Genomic DNA, 17328 nt, shown 5'->3' with positions numbered 1-17328 from the left:
AGCACCGCGGCTCTGGGTTGGCGGCGCATACTGTAGCCCCCGGTAAGAGCTGATGGTCATGACAAATATGAGATCAAGATGCTGGGGAAATGGGGGACGACCATGGAAATACAGACACATTCTTGATGGTGGCATCCTGCAGATATCGATTCGGGCTTCATCGCCCAATGCCTAGCCTCGTATCTCTCTACTATATTCCTCGAAAGAATAATGACCATCGACCCAACATCTCCCCTTCGCCCAGTCGCGGAGAAGAGACCAGAAGACTAGCAGTACCGTGTTCTATCCTCTCATGACAAATCAAATCCAGCACCCGAATTGACGGCGTATAGAATCTTCTCTTTCATCGTCTTGAGATCTTCGTATCGAGGTAACTTGAGCAGGTTCACACAGGTCGAAGTGCTCGGGAGTCGATCCTGGTCACCGCTAGAATCACGGATACTGAATTTCGGGTTCAAATGACTAAATCCTAGTAGCGGTGCTCGAGGAGTGCTGGTGACGAACTTGAGCACTTTCCGTCTGTCTTCGTCTGACATCTCCTGGAGGGCTTTCCAGAACAGTTGGATCGTGGGATGCTCCAGGCCGTCATCCCCGATAGCGTAGACTCCCCCATATTGGGTGTTGCGCCGGAGATCAGCAATGTCGAGTTCCTTGTTGTCCCCACCAACGAGCTTCTGCAATTCCTTTTGATTGAACATGGCGAGCCACATGGGTTGAATGATCTGACCGAGGCCTCGGAGGAATGCATCCGTCACTGCCTTGGGTTGCTGCTGTAGTCGATATCTCACAATTCGGTCGATGTAGAGCAATCGGTTGGCGTTAGTGACAGGAGTATTCGCGCCATTCGGAAGCAGTTCAGTCACGAATGTCTTGTGCACCTTTTTGCCATCGTCATCTTCAATCGTAATCGTGTCAGTGACCGTGAAGTCAAGCGAAAAGTCTGTCTCAACATCCCCTGTATAGTTCTTCAGCTTCAGGAGGCCCTGGTACAACTCCTCGTCGTATTCCCGAAGGTCGTTGATCGTTGCTCGATAGGCGGACTCGTTTGATCCGACCGTGGTCCCGCCAGTCAGTGCCCACTTCAGTAAGAAGAAGCCAGCAAAGGTGACGTCGATCAGGATACCTTCGTACAGGCACTTCCCAACAATGCGACCCAGGAACTGGTATCGGCGGAGAAATTCAGCCATCGGGAACGCCATCCCCTGGGTACCCCATCGGACCCCGGCGACTCTGAGGTACTCGGCCGTTTCCTGGTAGATCGTAGGATTCGGGTACAGGTACCTCTGCGCGTTCTCCTTGAACATCGGCAGATTGGCGTCGGGATCAAACGCCTCGTTGGTCACGCTTATGAGAAATTCTTTGGTCACGCCACCCCCATCAATACCAGCTTCTGGAGTTCCAAATTGGTCAATAAAGGTGATCTGGATGGGTTCTTTGAGCCCTTCCCCAAGACCATAGAAAGCCTCGTACGCATCTGTAAAGACCTTGTCCCGACGAATTTGGGCATGGTGTTTGGAGAGGATGTCAATACCAACCGGCCGGCCGTCAACAGTTCGACCTTGAGTGGCACTTACGACCATACGCCAGGTATCCGGGTCAGTGACGCCGTTCCGTCGGCGAAGCTGGTCTCGATGGACAAATTCGCGGAAGATCTGAACTCTGGTTTCGAATGGGATGAAGAACGGGAGATTGCGAAGGATTTCAAGGCGTGGTGCCAATGCCTCCAACTGTCGCTTCTTCCTGGCCTGCATCCGCTGTTTTTCTGCCTGTTCGTGTTGTCTCGACACTCGGTTTCTTGGAATGTGTGCAGGTCGGATACCAAACATGGAGCGCATGAGCGACTCGCCCGCCAACGAGCCCATGGACATATCCAGTTCGGTGTCACTGTCAAAATCGTCCTCCTCGTCCTCAGTGTCATCTTCACCGCCCAGTTCGTGCCTCTTTTCTTCCTCTGCAACGACAGCGGGAATGAACCCAGCCATGCTGACCTGATTGGTCATTAACCAGTGTTCGGCGGGTACGAATGACCGTCTAGAGTCTCTCTCATGTAGCATGCGTAGCAAGCCCGTGACTAACCCCTTGAGGTAGCCTTGCGAGACACCATTGCCAGTCAAAGTCTGTTGCTTCTTTTCGGTATTCTTGACAGACGCACGGCCCGGGCTGGCAAAAAGTTCAGATATGGCTAGTTCATCTTCCTGATCGTTGCTCTCGACCAAGTCTGCTGCATTCCAGTACAGGGTAAAAGCCAGATTCTTTAAGAATATGGTCATCAGCGCCACTTCCTCCAAGGGGAGGGATCCTTTTCTCGACAACAAGCTTGTGTGTGAAGCTGTTGCGGCTCCAAATGCGTGCAATTTCTCGTAGGAGAAGAAATCGTCATCGTCCATGAATTTGAGGACAAACGTATACAGCTCGAGGAAGAGCAAGATGATCCGCCACTCATCACGCCATAGGGAAATTTCATTTCTGGATAACTGTCCTTGTCCGATTTGATTGGTCCTTGGAGCCGCCTCTCTCAAGACTGATAGCACAACGCGATAGTCTTGGGAGATCTTGTCAAAGACACTGGTCGTGCGTGCCACATTCCAGAAATATTGGATAGTGGACACATCTGCGTTCTCGACTGAACTGACAGAGCTTTGATATAAAGACATTCGAATGTCCTGCGCCCTGGTGGGGAAAGCCCTCAGCAAAGCAACCGCAAAATTCGCCAGTCGCTTCGCAGATTGAAAGTCTGCACCAGCCGTAGTTGTTGTTGAGGCTGTTGATGACCCCATTTCTTTCAGAATGGCACGGAGGTTATCTTGCTCCGGGAGTTTTGTGATCATGTCCTTCACAAAAGCCGGCAAGGGTTCGGGAGCACTCCTGTTACCACTGTTGAGCATGGGCTGATCGGTCAATTCGATCCTCTCGGCAACCTCGTTTGCGCACTCCCCCAAGAGGGCCGAGACTGCTTCGAGATACGTACTCTGACCAGCGTAACCTTCATGTAGAATGTCGTGAATACATATGAGATGAGCTAGTTGCCACAATAACTGGGTAGGAGTCAATGTATGTTTCCCAGTCCTGTCCATGTTCTCAAGCTCCTCCGTAATCGCCTGAGTCAACTCTCGCAGACTTAGGGAAAAGGAAAGCTCTTTCAGAGTGTCGTTGCTTCCTGAAAATGAATCTTTAGTCAGGAATTTGGCTGCGAAAGCAGCGTATGCCATTCGTTTTTGAGTGGAAGAAGATTTCAGAAGAGCAGCTACTGCATCAACCGAGCATCGTCGCCACCTCTCCTCCTCTTGTCTGCGTAATGCTAAGTCAATCACTTCAAAGTAGATGATCGAATCCCTGGCTATTTCATCTGGAATATACTCAGCCAACATGGCGATCATTCTTAGTAACCTCGGTCCGTAGGATATTCTGTCATGCTGTGTGTGGTCGCTGATGATACTCTTGAGGTGGCAAACCTCAACCAGTCCCAGTCGAGAGAGGTTGGACCTCCAGCTGTCATTCAACTCGACTCGTAACGAGCCCAAGGTGTGATCAAGGGCCTCGCCGAAGTAGAGCAGTCTCAGTAGATCCATGTCATCCCTTGGCCTGCCCCGTCTGAACTCTTGGAATCTGAGCAGCAGCCGCAACTGGAGGAGGATCTGTAGCGAGTTATCATAGGCCGGGATTGTCGCGCCTGCGTTCACAAGACTTTGGTAGTCCACTCGACTTGACTCGCCCAGTCTCTGTTGTTCGTTCTTATCCCACTCTTGTCTCCATTGCGATTTCTGTTTTCGTCGACTCGCGTGACCGCGCCATAGCCTCTGTAGAGTCTTTGTGGCATTGTATCTTTCTCTCTCTTGCTGTCTCTTCGCCCGCTCTGCCTGAGCTTGGGCAACTGTATTGCTTGCGGCAGGAGCAGTGGAATGCCCAGGTTTAGGGAGGGATGCCCATGGATTTGTGTGGGTACGACCGGAGAGGTTGACCTGGCGAGGTTTTCGGCCACTACCTGTGAAGGACTGGTGCATGTTTGATGTCGGAGGGGGGAATGGATGTGGACGGGTTTGTTGGAGGGTGACCTTGGAGTCACTGCGGGCAAGGTGAGGCTTGTGACGTAGATTCAGGTTAATCTATGCGATTCGACTTGCAGCGGCCGACATCTCAAACAGTCCGTAAGAGTCGCAGGATGTCTAATTAGTGGATAGAAGGCAGCGAAATCAGCAGAGGCAAATGGAAGGAAAAATAATGTCTTGATCCTGAGGCAGACGAATGGGGGGCAGACAAGGCTGATCTGATAATACAATCGCCACATAACCAGCGGGCGTAGATGAGTGGCTGATCAATCAAGACGTTTACTGTGGAGATGCCTAGGCGTTCCCGAGGCTGGTTTTAGGGGCCGAACTCCCGCCTCTGAGTTGATGTCTTGGTAAGGCTCCGAAGCCTAATTGTCCAAGTTGAGGCTTGAAATGCCAGCCACCGATGGCTTTACCACCACCTCAATATTTGCCGCACAGAGTTCAGTCTTCACCCTCCGACAATGTGAGACCATCCTCGACAACACAGCGTACTCCATCTTGGCTGTGACAGAAGCCGGCTCAGGTAACAGACTCGATGCAGATGAGCCTGCCTACTTGACTCCGCAACCGCTTTCACCCAGATGCATCTGAAGCCTTCACGTCCTCCACTTCATTATGGAATCTTCAGCCAGGTGTTTTTCATTGAGGGCAGAATCATTCGGAAATTTCCTGAAGAGTCTACATACCCAGAAGACCCTACCATCACGGTCCGAAATGAAAAAGTGGCGTATAGGCAAATAGGAAATCACGCTCGCATCGCGCAATGGATCCCAGACGATGCCGATGAGTATATTGACCTCGTCTTCTACCCGGACGGCAATATGACAGACTACCTCGATCGATACAAAGACGAGATCCCACATCATCTAGTGGTTCGATGGGGACTACAAATCATCGAAGCAATCACTGTGATCCACGCAAGAGAGATTATTCATTCAGATCTCAATCTCAAACAGGTCTGCTTGACGAAGATCTTAATGCCCGTCTTTCTGATTTCAATGCGTCGTCTTGCCTGGGGCAGCCGACGCTTGGGTTTGAAAAGCCAACTTATTTCCTATAGATCATAACCCCCTTTCCTTCCTCCCACAATCGGATGGCGGGTGTCAGATGTAGGAAAAGCTCCCCGCGATCTTTGAACACTGTTTCGCTAGATTTAATCAAAACTTGTGGAGAGGAAAGGTGAAAGATTGTGAGACCGAAAAAAGAAAAGATACATATCCCGTCCGGTTCAGTAGTGCCCTCTGTAAACACGCAAGTCCAAGTCCTGGATCTGATATCACTTTATCAGGGAAGAGGGAGAACTACTAGATAGTTAGGTACAATGTGGGCGTCCGATATGAAACGAGCGGAGGCAATTATTGCCAGATTCAAGGAATATTCTTTTTTACACACTCTCTAGCGCGGCATGCTCCGAGCCGGGTTCGAATGGGAGAACCTCCCCATCGAATTAATATTTCGTAGTGTCTGTGCGACAAGGTGAAGGACTTCACGAAGAGAAAAACCCACGACGATAACCCCATACTGCTTCCAAATCCTTGACACGCCATCGGGATCCCCACCCGGTGCGTGCTTCGATCGAGTCAATCAGCTTGACGATGATAGACTGTTCCTCCAGATGGGTGAAGAACTTGCCTGCCGTGTGCAGGGGTTGGATCGCGTTGTTGATACATCCAGGGTGCGGGTTTGTCAATGAAATCCCCACGACCCGCCGCGCGTGCCACAGGGGTGAGTACACCGTGTCGAATCGGTCGCAGGTCTCCTCAGTCCGAATCTCCAGCATCAGGATGCAGGCGGTGTGGTAGAGCTGGTTGCTCGAGATGGCGGCCCAGTGAGCGAAGAAGATCATGGGGAAGGGGGAGCTCTCGGGCCCGGACTTGGTCGCTTTGACGGGCATCATCTCCGGCCGGCGTTGCGTGTACCATTCCTGAAGCTCCGTCCACAGCACGGCCCATTCGCGGGCGAAGTTGTCGCGGTCGCAGCCGTTGTCTTCGCCGTACTCGACGCATCTCGTGCGGCGGGCGAGGAGGTCGCAGACCTTGGCGCACAGGTAGACGGCATAATTGGCGTACATGTCGGGGACCTGGTGGCCCCTGGTCAAGAACTCGCGCGTGATTGCTTCTGGCGTCCCCGGGTCGGAGCTTGGCAAGCCGGGTAACAACGCCCACTTGTTGATGGGCAGGATGGTCGCCTCGGCGCCGTCGGCTATGATGGCGCCACAGAGGTCCATTCGCGCATAGCACCAGAAGACGGCCTGCAACAAGCCGCCGGAGAAGCCGTTGATGCCGGACGAGGCAAAGAGGGCAGCGCAGCCTTCGACGTGGCGCCTCCAGTCTTGGGGGCTGACACTCATCATTTCCAGGACGCAGAGGAGACATGCCGTGACCATCACATGGGGATCCTTTGTGTTCAGCGAGGACGTGAGCGAGGAAATGGCCTGCGAGTATAGCTCCAAGCTGTCGCGGGAGCCCTTCGTATATCCTCGCCGTTCGGCCGTGCGGGCCGCGAGGGCCAAAAGGGCGTGAAAGACGGCCGCTGACTCCTGCGCAATGATGGGCACCTGTAGACCGAAATGACGCTCCGTGTCGAACATGTCCAGCCACGGTGCACACTCGGTGATCCAGACGTGGAGGTACTTGATTTTCGACTCTAGGGGGATCTGGTCCGCCGCCCGGTTTTCGAGATGGTCCCAGAGATACTGGTACCCGGGCTTATGTCGAGGAGCGAGGCTGAGAGGGTCCGGAGACAATGGGCTGGTTTCGCGAGTTTGATCCCAGTGGTTCGCCCCCACGACCAGCCACGACCTCAGCTCGGTTTGAAGCTGTTGGAAGCGCGGGTCGGCAGCATATTCGTCGAAAATGCTTTCATTGGAGACTGCGCCGGGCGATACGAACTGTGTCGCGATCGATTCGGCGTCCATCGCAGCCCATTGTCGCCCGGCTCAAACCATTTGAAAGGCTTTCTGAGTTTATTGGACGTTGCTATCCACCGCAGAGAGTGGTGTCACTCGATGAGGTCCCGGAACAGAGCATATGCAGGTCCTTGCTGCATCTATTGGACAGCGACGGTGGAAAACCGGTGCGTATGGAATTTTGTCAGAGAAGGATGGAGGAGGCCAAGCGCAGTCGCAAAGAATTTTGTGACGAAGCGCGTGATCCAAAACTGCGTGATCCAAAACTGCGTGACTAACTAGTTTAAATGCCTTGGTAGGTGCCTAGTTAGGTGCCTATGCCCACTGCACAATTAAGCGCGGAACTAGTTAGTTAAATACCCAGTCAGAGCGCCACAGGGCTAAGGGGGCCCGGAGGAGACTCCTTAGGTGAAAGGTTTAGGGGCCCTGGGTGCGGAGAGCTTGACCGCGTGGCAACCCCATAAAGCTTAACGCGGGGGTTGCTTGGGGTACGGGTCCCCCTACAATGGTACGGTAACGAGATGGGCCCATCAAGTACAAGATATTTCAGTAGAAATACTTGTAGCTCTTGATAAGTGGCTTCACAGTGAAAGTAAGGTGTCAGACACCCTCCAATTAGCAACAACACTACGGACGGCGCTTGAGATGTCCCAAGAAACACTGCACAAGCAATGTCTATAAAGGAACTTGAACCTCAAATGGCGGGACATTCGCAGTCTGGACGGCTTTGTTCTGTAGACTATGAATCCATTGCCGTGGTTGATACGTGTAGTCACGATACGACTTACGACTGAGTGCTTCCTGAGATCAATTGAGGTAAAATGTGCCAATCATCCTTGTCTATCTACACCTTATTCTTCCTCGAATCCTTCGCCCAGTGGCGAGCAGTAATCCCAACAATACAGGGATCGATCATCATCTTATTGTGATTGAACACTAACTCTCGCTGTTTGACCGGCGGTAGTCTTTTCCTATTTTGGTTTAGCAAATAGTTCCAAATGCCTACAACTTCCTTACTGAGATTAGCCTCGACCGATGACAGACTTGGGGAGAATCTACATAGTAGACATGCCCAGTTCCGTATAACTTTAGTCTGGGAAGATGCCGAGCCCGGGGGTGATATACCTGTGGTAGTGTCGACAGAATCAAGACTCGAGAGAACTTATACATCCAGGTATTCAAAGGCGTCTTGGTCAGACTACAGCCTTCAAACAGTTGCGGCACAATATGGCCGAACAACAGAGACTTCGAGTTTGCAAGACCAAACCCCGGGTCTTCGTCATCTCGGATATCTCTAATGAGCCCGACGACGCAGAATCGCTGGTCCGCTATTTGCTCTACTCGAATGAATTCGACACTCGCGGTCTGGTCGCTTGCACATCGACATGGATGAGGTCCAAAGTTCACCCAGAGGACATGGAAACCATCGTGAAGGCGTACGGGCAAGTAGTGAACAACCTCAACGCGCACGTACATCCGGAAAATCAGTACACTGATGCTGCTTATTTTCTATCCATCATCAAGACTGGCCCGTCTCTGTACGGCAAAGAGGCTCTGAAGGATGGCGTCCCGTTGAGCGACGGATCGGCATTGTTGATAGAACAAGTGGACCAGTCAGACAGTCCGTTGTGGGTGATTTGCTGGGGGGGTGTCAATACGCTTGCGCAAGCATTGAACCACGTCCAAAAAGCCAGGTCGGCGACAGACTTTGCTCGTTTCCGCTCGAAACTGCGTGTGTACACCATTTCCGATCAAGATGACACAGGCGTCTGGATTCGACTCAACTTTCCGGACATCTTCTACATCTGCTCCGTCCATGGGTGGAATGAATACTCAAGTGCTGCCTGGACTGGAATCTCCGGAGATATCTTGATGCCTCTTGACCTAGGCGGGCCCGATAAAAGCAAAATCACAAAAGAGTGGCTGAAAGAGCACATCCAGATCGGACCATTGGGCAAAGCTTACCCCGACTATGCATTCATCATGGAAGGAGACACGCCCACCTTTCTATACCTCATCCAAAACGGCCTCGGACACCCGGAGCATCCTGAATGGGGTAGCTGGGGCGGAAGATATACGCGCCTCGACCTGGGCGGGTCGACCAACCACTATCACGATGCAAGCGACGAAGTCGTCGGGAAAAATGGCCAGAAATTCCGCAGTTCCCATGCCACCATCTGGCGGTGGCGGGAACACTACCAAGACGACTTCGCCGCGCGGATGCAGTGGACACTGACCGACGACCGAAGGAAAACGAACCACGCCCCCGTGACAATTGTCAACGACAGCACACCCGGCCCGGAGCCACTCCTCCTCGAAGCCGAAGCCGGGACAGAGCTCACCCTCGACGCATCCCAGAGTTACGACCCGGACGACGACACCTTGACGTTCAAGTGGTTCCAGTACAAGGAGCCGACATCCGCACAGTCCTTGATTTTCTGGCAAGTCCCCGACCTCGAGTTACAGGCACTGGATGAAGATAATAAAGCCATCAAAATCACCATACCCCCGCCAGAAAAATGCGCTGTTGAAATCGTCACCGGCAAGGCGCTGGAGAAAGGCATGGCCCTCCACTTCATCCTGCAACTCACGGACAGCGGCTCACCGAGTCTCACGACATACAAGCGCATTGTTGTGCAGACGACAAACAAAAACCTTGTAGGTGGTCGAGTGAAGGCCTTTGAAACCGTCACGGCCGCTCTGGAGAAGGACTAGGTTAACGTTTAATAAAAAAATATATTTTTCTCCCCGCATGAAATATTGTTACACAAAATCAAGTACTTAAATACCTAAGTACGCTATACAAAAAAAACCCAGCGGAGGGGGTTTTCGAGGACTTTTCAAGCTTCCCCCTTTTCCTTTCTCTTTTTTTTCAACCTAACCACAGCCCCCCTTCTCTCTCTCTCCAATCCTGTGTCCTCTTCCCAATTACAACTTGGAAGATTTCTCGGACTGTAGTGGTAAATTTCCCTCATGGAGCGGCCGGGGAATAACCTCCCTCCCTTTCTCCTTTTTTTTCCCCAACACCCATAAACCCACATCTAAGTAACACCTAAGTCTCCCCGAGGAAAAACAAATGTGTATCGCTCGCCCTCGCCTTTCTTTTTCTTGTGTTAGCCCCCAAAAATGAAGCACAGGGCGAAATTCTTTAGGAGGAAAAAAAAAAAAAATAAAAAAAAATAAAGAAACCAAAAAAGAGCGAATGAACCAGATCCAGATCCAGGAACATTGTTCAACTATTACCTTGGAATGGAAAATTCTAGCTCTGAATCCACCTCCTCTCCTCCTTTCCCCCCTTTGTTTCAAGATATAGGTATCCATCTACCAGACTAGTGAACCAAGTTGACCTGGTGTTAAAAAAAAGCTCATGCATGTACCGACTCTTTTAAGGACGGGATCGGCGGCCGTATTGGAAGGGAATGAGGCAGAGGGGGGGGGAGTGTTAAGTGGCAAACATTACCCAAGGCGTCTGTGGCTGAAATGTGCGCGGGTGAAGCTTGATAGCTTTGTTTGTGAGAAGATTGATCCTCGGTGGTAGGGCTTCTACTAAGAGTGAGACTCGAGGTGACCCTTCTCTTTCCGAGTATTATGTGTGACTTGGGATGAGCAATTTTTTCTCTCTCTCTATATATACAAGTGTCCAAATATGTATATAAAACCCCTCTCAGTATTCATATTCACCCCGTCCTCAGCGGGCACCAAAGAGTAAATCTCCCCACCAGTTGTGTTCTATTTCAGGCTTTCCCCAAGTACCTTTACTTGTTTGTGTGGTGTCCCACAATCTCCTTGACCACCTCGCCCTTGGCCTGGGCATCGGGCTTGTAGTTCTTGAATTTCCTCGCGGGGACGCGTTTGGCGAACATCTCGTCGAGTTCTTCGTAAGTGCGGCCGCCGGTTTCGGGCTGGAAGAACCACAAGTAAATCAGACAGAGGAAGCTGGGGCCGCCGAAGACGAAGGCGACTTTGCCGCCGAGGTTGCCCTTGTCCGGGTTGAACATGTAAGGCAGGACGAACTGCCACATGACGTTGATCGAGTTCTGTAAGGCGAGGCCGATGGCGATGGTTTTGACGCGGAGGCGCGACGTGGACGTCTCGGTCATGATGGAGAAGGCGGTCGATCCGATCGAGACATTGTACATCCAGCTGTAGATCAGAATCATGGCCACGGTGCCTTTGATCTCGCCGGGGCTGCCGCCCGTGGCCAAGCCGCCTTCGATAAACAGAAGGACGACAAGAACGAGCAGACCGTAAAAGGTCAAGTTTCGCCTCCCCACCTTGTCCACGAGGTAGGTGGCAATCAAGTTGCCAAAAATCGAGAGCACCGGTTGTGCAATCTGGATCCTGAAGCTTTCCTGGGTCGCATAACCCGCGAGCTGGAGATAGTAGGTGAAGTATCCGGCGACAAAGGTAATACCTGTCAGCACTTGGATGATCAGGGGCCCGATGCTGATGATGGTGCGTCGCAAGTTGGATTTTCGGAAGCATTCGAAATAAGTGACGCCTTCCGTCTCCCTTTTGATCTCTTCCAGTGTCATTTGGATCAGCGCAAATCTCTTCTTGCCTTCGTCGCCCTTCTGGCCAAGTCGGCTCAGGCTTTTGAGTGCCTTTTCATTTCGGCCTTTTGAAACCAACCACCATGGAGACCTATTAGGAGGATGACAGTCAGCAGGAGTGGGAACCAGTGGGAAGAATTGATGTAGAGGGCACATACTCGGGCATGAAGGGAACGAAGATTGCGGAGACGGCAGCGAAGCCATACTGGCAGCAGAAGACTGTGCGATAGGCCCAACGAGTCTCGACATCTCCGGTATAGTTGACAACGATGAAGGCCAATAGAGGACCAATCTACCACAGGCAGGATGTCAGCGTTTTTGCCTCTCAAGACTTTTCAAATATTCTTGGGGAGGGTCGAGTCCGTGGATAACCCATGTAGGAGCGGGAAAGTAGTAGTAAGTAGTACGTACGCCGAAAGCAATTCCAATTCCAACAGTGAAGATACCTCTCCAGGCATGAGGTGCAATCTGAGAGATGGGTTAGCAAGGGGAACAAACAAGAGCGACTGCGATGTTGCTCTACCCACCTCTCCAATATAAGTCGTCATGACCGCCTGAATAGTGCCAACCGCAAACCCGTTCAAGAATTTGCCGCCGAAGAAGACGGGATTGGTGGTCGAGGAGAATTCGACGCTGATTGCTGCAAAGCTGACTGCCAACGCGCATATAAGAGTATACTTGCGTCCGACAATGTCCGCGATGGCTGCGCCACCAAGACCCCCAACAATGGCGGACGCGACGGGGGCAGCATTGAAGGCCGACTGCCATTCCGTGGGCAGGACATAGTTGCCTTCGAAGTATGACCCAAAGTCTTTCCGAAACTGAGGAATCCCAAGCACCGAACCTGCCGCTTGGAGTTCGAATGCGGCCAGGACGATGGTCCAGCAGGCATAGACACACCACATACAGGCTCCAGGGTAGGCTTTGAAGGACTGCCAGACACCCAATTCGTGGTCTTCTTGATTGGCCAGATGACCGAGCTGCTCGTCGGCCATGACCTCGAGATGGTCGATCTTGAGCTTCTCCTTTGGGAGCGCCTCGTTGGACTGTCGCTCGTGGTCGCCCTCGAGCTGAGAAATATTGGGATTTTCCATGATGGGGAGTGGCAAAAAATTGATTGATTTGAAAAATCCTGGGTGAACTATCAATGTTGGTGCGTGAAGCTCGGCTGCGACAACAACAACAACGACAACAACAACAACAACTTCATGATGGGGATGACTGTCAGACACTATATATGACTTTTCTAGAACGTGGACTAGACTCTAGCACCCATGGTAAGGGGGTTAAAAGGCGGGGAGCACGCGACGAGGGCTGGTTTCTGGGGTTCAGCGGGGTGCTTCCTCTTGCCGCATTTGGAAAGACATAATTTGAATGCAACCAGGTTTTTCGGTGGTTGTCCCCGCATGGCCAATGGCCGAAAGGGCACGCGGAGGCTACGATTTCCTAAACCAGTATACACCTCCGTTAAGCTTACAGGCTCATATGAAATTCCTTCGGCCTCGGATTTCGCTTCATGGCGGTATTCTGCCGTGATTGCGCTCTTGATGCTATACTGATTCCTCGGCTACTGGCTGTTTCCATACAGCTCGACACGTATATCCTCCATACGCACAACCACAAGACCAGAATCTGCTTGGCTTTATTCCCAAGTATTCCTCAATGTGGAGCATAGTTACTCTTGACGAAATTGACTAGGGATTGAAGCAGCCCGATACCACGTGCTCGAGCCATTTTTGGGACCTAGTCCAGTATTTGCATATATTACCGCTGGTAATGGGGACAATATTCATCATACGACTGACACTCCATCAGCCGGTCGTTTTGCCATGAGCATATTGAGTTTTTTCAATCTCTTGCTGCAGCTGCATCCCGGTCGTCTGTGCCGCTTTTCTCAGTATGTTTGCCACCACAGCCAATTGAGACGGGTGGCTTAGTTTTCTGGCCCCATATATCAGACCGGCAACCACAAGAGGGTCAAAGATCTCGGCTTCATTGAAAGCAGAAATGGTGCCGACGAGTCTCTGAGCGTGCCATGCGGGCGATACTGACCATCCAGATCCCGCAATGGGCCTGATCAGCCGGGGTTTGTGATGCAGCAAATGGATTGCAGTCAGATGGTGAGCGAAATTCGCCATCAGAGCGCAAGAATTACTGAAGATAATGATTGGAAATGGTGGACTGGTTGAGCTGCCTGCAGTCACAGAGTCCGAGTTGTCAACTTCAAAAACTTGTTGCATTTCTTCATTTCTCGCAAAGTACCACAATTCACAGTCACTCCAGCACGACTGCCAGACGGCAGCCACGGGCAACCTTGTTCGCTGTCCGGTATCGAAGGTATTATCGGGTATCATCAATGCGCGCGCTAGGTTAGAGAATGCTTGGTGAAGCTGTTGTTTGTTGGTCAACGTCTGCCCTGGCAAGACTGTTCTGGCACCTTCAACAACGAAGGAAAGATCAACTCGATTTGTCGAGATAGAAGCCGTGAGTCTTGCTGCGATGACGAGGCGTGCCATAACCTGCCACTGTCCTTCTTGCAGACTGTCCGATCGGACATTCAAGTCCTGCTGTAGGGCCAGTGCAAGATTGCTCCAGCTTCCAGGAGGATTTAGGATCATGTCTCTTAATGTTAGCAGAATCAGAGCCGTCACCCTATCCTCGTCCCCCGCGTTGGCAACCGATAGTGTCGCCTTCAGGGCATACTCGGCAGATCTTGCATCATCAGCTTCTGGATGAATGCCCTGCGAAAGATGCCTTTGGCAGCTAGACAATGCCAGGATACTCTTACACAAGGCACCACATGTTTTGGCCTTCAGCAGTGCATCGATGCCGAAATATGCCTCTCCCACACCCAGATCCAGCCGCGGTGCAATCTGATACCGGAAAAAAGTGAAAAGCTCTATGACACCTTGTTCATCCTCCTCATCGAGGATGGCTTCCGAGTTGGCAATGTCAGAACGGGGGAATAACCGTTCCAAAGTGGAGTCTCGGGAATCATCTGGGACAGAAAGCGATGACGGTTGAGGGAACGGCGTTTCAATCGAGCCAAATGAGTCAAAGTCTTCTGGAAACGGGGTTCGAGAAGTCTGCGGTGATGCTGGGAGTGGAAATTCTGGCTGAATGGCCGAGTGCCGTGACGTTGGCTCAATTGTATTTTGGTATTGGATTACTCCCCTGTCCGATAATGGCTCCGATATACTTCCATTTTGATTCTGGATTCCTTGGCTATCCGAGGATGACTCGGACGCATTCTGTTGATGTTGAAGTGTACTGGTCGTCCTCAAGGGTGGTCGGGTTCCACGGGGACGTGAGACGCCGGTACCGGATGTTTGGCGTCGTGGTGTAGATTCATTCTGGGCGATAATATTGTCAGTCGACAACGGTTTTGCTTGTGTCGACGCGCGCCTTCGAGAGTCGACAAACGTGATGTTTAGACCGTAGCGGCACGTCAGGTTTTTGGTTGTGCAATTCCGGCAGACTGGCTTTCCCTCGTCGCACTTTCGCCGCCGACCTCGACAGGTCAAGCAACCTGACCGCACGCGTCGCCTAGGAGGGAATGCTCCAGATTCTTCCTGCATGGCTGCATGGGGATCGCAAGCGGCTGCACAAGGGCGACGATGAAGAAGTTGCCAAAGTAGAAAGTCGTGCCTCCAAATGTTGTTCGTGGTGGGGATAGTCGCTTCTTGCTCTTGAGGGCCAGTAAAGGTTTGGGGGACCGTGGAGAAGCCCAAGGAGCCCCGCGGCGTGGCGAACAGGGACGTTGCCCCCTGTAGCGGCAGGTGCTGAATGCTTAACCATGCCTGAAACAGCAATCCGAAGCGCTTCTCAAGCTTCCCTTTAGGCTCTACGTAGAGCTAAGCGGGCACCTCAGTAGCCCCACCATCCGGATGGCCCAGAACTGCCCATCGCGCACTCAATCCCCCCCGACCTGTCCGCCGACTCCTCTCGCGCGATGGCCCACGCCACAAGATCTGATATGCACAAATCATCCATTCACCCTCTCCACGGGACGCTCGAGATGGTACATGTGATCCAAGCAGCTCCGGGCAGCCTTATCTTCTGCTAGTAGCCATGTCTCGGCCGGATTGGATCTGTACCGGCAGAAATGCCCTTTCCCTCTCCAGTGTCTAGACTTTGCCATTTCACTACACCGGTTTCACAAAGTTGCTAATCGAAAGAATCGTTTGCATCCCTTCATTCCAAAATATCTGAAACAAAAGAGCCCATGGCACCTTCAGCGACCCTCACCGGCTCTCACCGAGCGAACGGTAACATTCCGGTTGTTAAACAGGCCATAGTCAGTCAGGTCGAAGTTGCCAATGGAGACGTCGACGCTTCAAATCTTGACCAACCGGCTTCCATATTTACTCGGTACAAGAACCCTTCGCTATACGTTACACCAGAACACAGCGTCCATCTCGCTGAAAGCTCGATACCGAAGCCATCAGCAAGTGAAGTCCTAATTCATGTTCGTGCCACGGGTGTTTGCGGCTCAGATCTTCATCTGTGGCACAGAGGAGCGATTGGCCCTCTAATCGTCGATCACGCGCACATCCTGGGCCACGAAGCATCCGGTGTCGTGCTCGAGGTTGGGTCGGCGGTGACACATCTCAAACCCGGAGACAGGATAGCCATCGAGCCCCAGGTGCCGTGTCAGACATGCTTCTTGTGCACCTCGGGCAAGTACAACTTGTGCGAGAAGGTAGCATTTTCGGGAGTGTGCCACGGTGGCACAATCAGGCGGTTCTTGACACACGAGGCTCGCTATTGTCACAAGATGCCTGACAGCATGACGTTTGCACAAGGTGCTCTCTTGGAGCCGTTGTCGGTCATCCTGCACGCCATACGACAGTGTAAGGGGTCCATAGGCATAGGCCAGCCAGCCTTGGTTTGTGGTGCTGGCCCGATCGGTCTGATCGCCTTGGCCGCCGCAAGAGCATCTGGCGCCTGGCCTCTGGTGATCACGGACGTAGACGAGTCGCGGTTGGAGTTCGCGAAGCAATTTGTTCCAGGATGCCAAACGTACCACGTCCATACTTCCAAGAGCCCCCTACAGGCGTCTGAGGAGATAAGGCTCCTCTTCGGATGTGCAGGCGGCCGCGACGTCGAAAAGGGTATTCCCGACATCAACGAATACTACGCACCCTCAACGGTACTCGAGTGCACGGGCATCGAGTCCAGCGTGGTCACAGCCGCGTACACCTGTCGACGAGCCGGCGTCGTCATGGTCGTCGGGGTCGGTCGGAGCGTCATGAACAATCTCCCCTTTATGCACCTCAGCTTGGCAGAAATCCAACTCAAATTCATCAACCGGTACAACGATACGTGGCCGGCCGGCATCAACGCCCTGGCAAACAGCCAAGTACTGAACCTCGACTCGTTGGTGACACACAGATTCCCACTGGAACAGGCTGTCGAGGCTCTGGAATTGTCGGCCGATCGGACGAAAAGGAGCATTAAAGTCCAGATAGTGGACGACCAGGATATTCAGGTATGAAAAGAAAAAGAAAAGAAAGGGGGATAAGATGGATTTTGATGGGGGGAAGGGGGGGAAGGGGGGGAAGAGGCCAAATGATGGGTTGCTCATTTTATATTTGTCAACGTCTAAGAGGGACTATATAGATGTGTAAAAGATACGCCCTTTCAAATTAGGACCTAGATAAAAAGACTTGGAGACAACAATCTTTCATCTGTTGCTAATAATCTTCTCCTTCCCCCCCTCCGTTGAAATCCACAGCAGGAGCCGAGACAAATCAGAAAAATGGGCATATCAACTGATCCCTTCACTGTGAGCTATGTGTGGGTACATGTGTGTATG

The 17328-nt window shown here is 52.0% G+C and overlaps 7 protein-coding genes across 7 annotated transcripts; 3 read left to right on the top strand and 4 right to left on the bottom strand.

The window, feature by feature from the left end:
- Positions 1 to 290: 290 nt before the first annotated feature.
- AYO20_06618 (hypothetical protein) lies at positions 291 to 4001 on the bottom strand (the record flags this gene model as incomplete). Its single annotated transcript, XM_022644907.1, has 1 exon — positions 291 to 4001. One exon carries the CDS (start codon positions 3999 to 4001, stop codon positions 291 to 293), a length of 3711 nt encoding a protein of 1236 aa, XP_022499175.1.
- Positions 4002 to 4630: 629 nt separating this feature from the next.
- AYO20_06617 (hypothetical protein) lies at positions 4631 to 5116 on the top strand (the record flags this gene model as incomplete). Its single annotated transcript, XM_022644906.1, has 1 exon — positions 4631 to 5116. One exon carries the CDS (start codon positions 4631 to 4633, stop codon positions 5114 to 5116), a length of 486 nt encoding a protein of 161 aa, XP_022499174.1.
- Positions 5117 to 5535: 419 nt separating this feature from the next.
- AYO20_06616 (hypothetical protein) lies at positions 5536 to 6966 on the bottom strand (the record flags this gene model as incomplete). The annotated part of the gene is made up of 1 exon (XM_022644905.1): positions 5536 to 6966. One exon carries the CDS (start codon positions 6964 to 6966, stop codon positions 5536 to 5538), a length of 1431 nt encoding a protein of 476 aa, XP_022499173.1.
- Positions 6967 to 8184: 1218 nt separating this feature from the next.
- AYO20_06615 (hypothetical protein) lies at positions 8185 to 9672 on the top strand (the record flags this gene model as incomplete). Its single annotated transcript, XM_022644904.1, has 1 exon — positions 8185 to 9672. One exon carries the CDS (start codon positions 8185 to 8187, stop codon positions 9670 to 9672), a length of 1488 nt encoding a protein of 495 aa, XP_022499172.1.
- A 1040-nt stretch (positions 9673 to 10712) lies between these two features.
- AYO20_06614 (hypothetical protein) lies at positions 10713 to 12604 on the bottom strand (the record flags this gene model as incomplete). The annotated part of the gene is made up of 4 exons (XM_022644903.1): positions 10713 to 11601; positions 11669 to 11802; positions 11922 to 11978; positions 12038 to 12604. 4 exons carry the CDS (start codon positions 12602 to 12604, stop codon positions 10713 to 10715), a joined length of 1647 nt encoding a protein of 548 aa, XP_022499171.1.
- Positions 12605 to 13321: 717 nt separating this feature from the next.
- Positions 13322 to 15088, bottom strand: AYO20_06613 (hypothetical protein; the record flags this gene model as incomplete). The annotated part of the gene is made up of 1 exon (XM_022644902.1): positions 13322 to 15088. The coding sequence occupies one exon, from the start codon at positions 15086 to 15088 to the stop codon at positions 13322 to 13324; it is 1767 nt and encodes a 588-aa protein (XP_022499170.1).
- Positions 15089 to 15735: 647 nt separating this feature from the next.
- On the top strand, positions 15736 to 17007 carry AYO20_06612 (hypothetical protein; the record flags this gene model as incomplete). The annotated part of the gene is made up of 1 exon (XM_022644901.1): positions 15736 to 17007. The coding sequence occupies one exon, from the start codon at positions 15736 to 15738 to the stop codon at positions 17005 to 17007; it is 1272 nt and encodes a 423-aa protein (XP_022499169.1).
- Between the last annotated feature and the right edge of the window lie 321 nt (positions 17008 to 17328).

Source organism: Fonsecaea nubica, assembly GCF_001646965.1.
Source record: "Fonsecaea nubica strain CBS 269.64 chromosome Unknown Scaff42, whole genome shotgun sequence".
In the NCBI taxonomy this organism is placed as follows: Eukaryota; Fungi; Ascomycota; class Eurotiomycetes; order Chaetothyriales; family Herpotrichiellaceae; genus Fonsecaea; species Fonsecaea nubica.
The sequence above is the reverse complement of the archived record's forward strand: the minus strand, read 5'-3'. Positions and strand labels throughout refer to the sequence as shown.